Genomic DNA, 5,328 nt, shown 5'->3' on the forward strand with positions numbered 1-5,328 from the left:
TTTCCCTCTATTCCTTCTCTTCTCTCCCATTGCACTCCTCTCCTCTCTCTTCTCTGTCCCCCTATTTCCCCCTTCTCCCCATTCCTCTGCGCTCTCCCCTCTCTTCCCTTGCTGTCTTGCCCACCAGGTGTGGTTCCAGAACCGGCGGGCCAAATTCCGTAAGCAGGAGAGGGCCGCGGCGGCCGCGGCGGCCGCTGCCAAGAACGGCTCCTCGGGCAAGAAATCGGATGCGTCCCGGGACGACGAGAGCAAAGATGCCAAGAGCACTGACCCGGACAGCACCGGAGGCCCGGGGCCCAACCCCAACCCCACCCCGAGCTGCGGAGCCGGCGGTGGAGGCGGCGGAGGCCCCAGCCCCGCAGGTGCCCCGGGGGCGGCGGGGCCCGGAGGCCCGGGGGGCGAACCCGGCAAGGGGGGCGCGGCGGCGGCGGCGGCTGCGGCGGCGGCTGCGGCGGCCGCGGCGGCGGCGGCGGCCGCCGGGGGCCTGGCTGCGGCTGGGGGCCCCGGACAAGGCTGGGCCCCGGGGCCCGGCCCCATCACTTCGATCCCAGATTCTCTCGGGGGCCCCTTCGCCAGCGTCCTGTCCTCCCTCCAGAGACCCAACGGCGCCAAAGCCGCCTTAGTAAAGAGCAGTATGTTCTGATCTGGGACCCAGCGGCAGCTGCGAAAAGGAGCGGGCGAGCAAGGGGTCGGGCGGGCGAGTGGGCGGGCCCAGGGCTATTGTGTTTGCTGCTGCCGCGGCTCTTTCACCTCGAGCCAAAAATGATCACCATAAGAATTAAGAGAAAATGGCGTGGCCCCCTTCTCCTCCGTCTCCTCCCCGCGCTTTCCCCAACAACCACAACAAAACAAAACAAAACCACACTAGTAAACTTTCCTGGCCCCGAACCTGCCAGGGGGCTGGGGGGGTGCAGGGCTGGGGCGGGGTCGGAGGAGCAAGAGGAACGGCTGCGGGGACTCTCAGGGGGCTGTGTCTGTGTGTCCGTGTGTGTCTGTTGGGGCGTGGATGGACGTGTATGTGTGTGGCCGGGTACAGGGAGAGACGGGGCCCCGAACCTTCTCAGTGAGTGACTGAAAAACAAACAATATCCCCAAAACACACATCAAACAAAACCAAACCGACAACATAAGCCCCCCACTTACACACACACACAAACCCACTCGCGACAACAACAAAAACAGCAAATTCACAAACAGCAAAACTACTGGAAAGAATAATCATGGGAGAGAAAAGGGGGTCGTGGGAGGGATGAGAATCAGGGAGAAATAAGACGAAAATTAGGCGGGGAGGGACGGGCTAGTGTCCGAACTAGTTTGGGGCGTGGGTCTTTGGAAGCCCGAAATTCGGACCCTTGGGATATGCGGACTGCCCGGCTGGGCCCCTGCTTCTAAGTGGGGGAGAATCTGGCCGACTTCACCCACCCCTTCGCTAGTCCCCGCGTCCTCCCCGCCGAAGAGATCAGCCGTAGCCTGGCCTCCCTAAGCAGACACTCGCAGAGGTCTCAGGCTCTGGCACCCGGCCTGCTTGCCACGCTGCCCCGCCTGACTGCACCGCGCCCAGCGGCTCCGGTACTCTCCATCACACTACTTTTCGAGTCACAAACGAAATCCAAAACGAGCAGAACCAAACCCCGAATCTTCGCGGGCTTCCCGTGCTCGAAGATTGCCCTACAAACGATTTTTAATGGCCTTTTCATCTGTAATATCTACAAAGTATTTTTTCCCCTGGGGGTGTTTCTTATTCTTGCAGTCTCTCTCTCTCTCTCTCTCTCTCTCTCTCTCTCCCCCCTTTTTTTCTCCCGCAAATCCTCCTCTTTTTCTCCTCTTTCTTCTCCTCCACCAGCTTTGACTGAACTTTTAAAGCACTGATTTTATTTTGTTTTTTTCTATTGCAGTCCATGCAACTGACTGCAGAGAAATATACCGTGCAGGGAAAAGTGCGCAAGGTCGCAGAGCCTGTTTGAATGTCCCTCTCCGGACTCACATCCTTTATGGAGGATGGGATGTATATTTATTATTACATTGTTCATGCAGTTTAGAACTACATCTCTGTTGGGATTTTGATTTTGATTTTAAAAGGCACAAATCTAGATATTAGTTGAATGTCAATGCTTTAACTTTTTCTGTGTCTTTCTACAACTGTGTTTCTGTGACTCAATTGTATAGTGTTAATATCAGTACGAGATCGTCTACTCTAGTTGACCGTATAATGTTTTCCCTCCTTGTAGTCTCTTTGGCGTGTCTTTATGGAGTAATAAAGTTCTCACGGGTTCCCTTCCTTTGCTTTAGAGAGACCATGGGATATATTTTTGTTATCAGTTGCATGTTTGTCCGATTTCTTTTCTCCCTGTTGGAATATGTTTGTGAGCATAATTGTCATAAGTTATGTTCAGGAGCTACAGATTTATTTATATGTGGTTATAATGAATGCTTCTATTTAAAAGGGAAATATTTCTACATGTGCATATAGTTTTCCAAGAGTGTACCATTAACTTGATTGTTGATAATAAAAACAAAAACAAGTCTACTGGTGGAATGTTGCCTTTTCTTTTTTTTAATCTTTTAAATAGATTAATAAAAGAAAAAAGAAAATGTTTGAAAGTTCCCGAGTAATCATAATAGCAATAATAATAACTGCCGCGTATGTGCTCAAAGGTTTCCCAAAGTGCCTCACATACTTTATCTCATATAAGCAATGCATTAGTGCCTACATACACTTTCTGAGATCCAGTCAATTTCTCATTTCAAAAACAGAGCAGCTAAAGGAAGTAATCAGGATATATGCAATCGGGATTCTGCTACTCTATGCTAATTAATCATTGAATAAGAAAGGAAAAATAATACACACAACGACATTATTCCTGTTTATATTTTTAGTATTTATTCTCCTTTAGTATTTAGTATTCTCCTTAACTGGAGACCTGAACGACTGGTTCGTTATATGTTATAGCCTGCTTACATTCTTCTATGTGGCTCTTCATTGCGGTCTCTGTGATTGCTAAACAATCATTCTTTAGAGAACGTAGGTGCTTTGTAGCATTAACAGCCCAAGGATCAGGTGCCTCTTTGGCAATGAAGGAGGAGAGTTGATCCCATCCCCAGTATCTTTCAGGAGACAAGCACATCTGGAATAGTAGAGCTCTCTCTCTCTCTCCCTTGAGTTTCTTTCATATCCCCCAAATCTACAGTCTAAGAGAAAAATTAAGCTATTTTCTCCAAGACATGGACCCCCCCCAAAAAAAAGAGAGTTCTGTGGGAGTTCCTTTTTACTCCAAGGATATGGAAATGGACAGGGATCAAAACAATGTAGAAAAGAATAAATTAAAAAGAGAATCACTGGATTAGTGCTAAGAACAGATGAGGAGGTAATCAGGCGATGGGGGCCAAAAAGACTTCATCTGGGTAGGGATAAAAACAATTCCAGCCCTAGTTTTGTTACTAGCCAGGATCAGGTTTCCACCAGTCATTGGCAATCCACTTAAAAAAAAATGAAGCCTGTGGTTAACCATTAAAAAAAAAGTGAAAAGGACTAATTACCATAATTGGAACAAGTCTGGAAGAGGTCAACATACCAGTCTTCTCTTGAGGGTTTAACTGGCTTTGTGAGATCTGTTCTCTATCTGTTCCTTTGGTACCAATATCTCAGGTCTGGAAAATGATGTAATTCTATTTAGAATTAGTCTCCGCACTTCTAATCACAATCCTGGTCTTAATAAACAATAATAATGATAACAAGTATTTGATGAAATCAAGGAAGTTTCCATTGAAAATCCCATACTCTTAGCTTCATATCTCTAGTTTGTGCTTAAGTTTTGCGAAGGAATTTTTAAAAAGGAAAAATCTTTAAATGACCTCAGTAAACCCTCCAGAAGAACAGTATTGTCCATAGACAATGGCATTAATTGTTCTGGGCTGAAATTCCAGAGCCTCCCAGATCACTTAGACCCCAGCATTTGGCTATAAATACAACTTTGAAGGTCAGGAAGAGGCAAAGAGCAAAGAAATTTATGGACAAAAAAGAAAGTTTCAGCGTCAGGTATCCCTGGCATCCCAGACCAAAGACCCTGAGGGTCACCAGAGGGATTACAAAGTGACTAGGGTTTTTTAGCAGCTCAAATGGAATTGGCATCTGGGGAAAGGGGGAAAGAAGTAGAATGAGGAGGAAGAAAAAAGCAAGGAATGGTCAATAAAAGTTTCACTTAGTGGAGGGATAATCATGAATGACTAGAAATTGCCTCAAGCATTTCTGGGAAGGTCATGGTACCTCCACCTGACCTTGATGTTCCTGCCTCTCTCCCCCATCTTCTTTGCCTCAATTTGGAGGTTGCTAAAGAAAAACTTGCTCTTAAGAAGCATCTTTTTTTTTTTGCCATATAAGAAAATCAAGAGTATTCTGTACTACAGTTATGAGAGACATAGTCTTAGGCAGGAAATTGCAATATATGTTCATATGATATATTCTCTTCCCCTTTCCCCTAAGAAATATTCTGGGTTATTTATTTATAGTCTCTGTCACCTCTGCTTTTCTTATTGAAGATCATGGCAAAAAGCTAGTTTAAGATTTGAAATTAATAACTAAAACCAAAACTAATGTCCTAACTAGACAAGAGGCAGTCTGGGGGGAAGCCTATCTCATTGGATATAAGGAAACCTGAATTGTAATCTCTGATCTGCCACTTTGAAGCTGTGTCACCTTGGGTAAATGACTCAGTCTCCCTGGGCTGCAGTGTCCTCAAATGCCAAATGAGCTGTTTGGACCTCAAGCTTTCCAAAATCCTTCCAACTCTAAAATTCTATGATTTTCTATTGTGTTATCTGGTGGCAGGACATTGTGTCTCTCCATCATCTGCTGGAGCTCTTCATGGTGTGAACAAGCTCACTTTCACTTTTCTTCTCCTTTGAAATTTCCATTTTGGCTCATCAAGGCATCCTTTTTCCTGGCAACTTCAGGGCCACATGTGACTTCACAAAAGCAGCATGATCTGCTGCCAGGGGGCTATCTCTAAGCCAAATCTTCATCAATATGGTAAGCTACAGGAAGGCTGAGAGTGGTTCCTGAGAACTGATAACTGAGACAATAGGAGATTATTGAAACCAGGAGAAATGGTGTCCTGGGTTCTTGCTGTGTACATCTTGGGTTTTTAGAAATCGAATTAAAATATTTAATAAGTATCTACTTTGTACAGAGTATTCTGATAGGAGCACAGAAATTACCAAGATAACAGCATAGAGTCCCTGTTCACAAGGAATGTATACTCTTATATTCAAGGAAATGGGTATAAGACTTGTATTTTTCTTGAATATAAGTTATACTCAAGGAAAATAAGA

At 45.7% G+C, this 5,328-nt stretch overlaps 1 protein-coding gene across 1 annotated transcript in view; it reads left to right on the forward strand.

Annotated features, from left to right (window-relative positions):
- PHOX2B (paired like homeobox 2B) overlaps positions 1–643 on the forward strand; it is a 3,098-nt gene extending 2,455 nt beyond the window's left edge. The window contains exon 3 of the mRNA XM_074227477.1: positions 128–643. Within this exon, the coding sequence (XP_074083578.1) occupies positions 128–643 (516 nt within the window). The remainder of the gene's footprint in view (positions 1–127) is intronic.
- Positions 644–5,328: the final 4,685 nt, after the last annotated feature.

This window comes from Macrotis lagotis, chromosome 3 (assembly GCF_037893015.1).
Source record: "Macrotis lagotis isolate mMagLag1 chromosome 3, bilby.v1.9.chrom.fasta, whole genome shotgun sequence".
Classification (NCBI taxonomy): domain Eukaryota; kingdom Metazoa; phylum Chordata; class Mammalia; order Peramelemorphia; family Peramelidae; genus Macrotis; species Macrotis lagotis.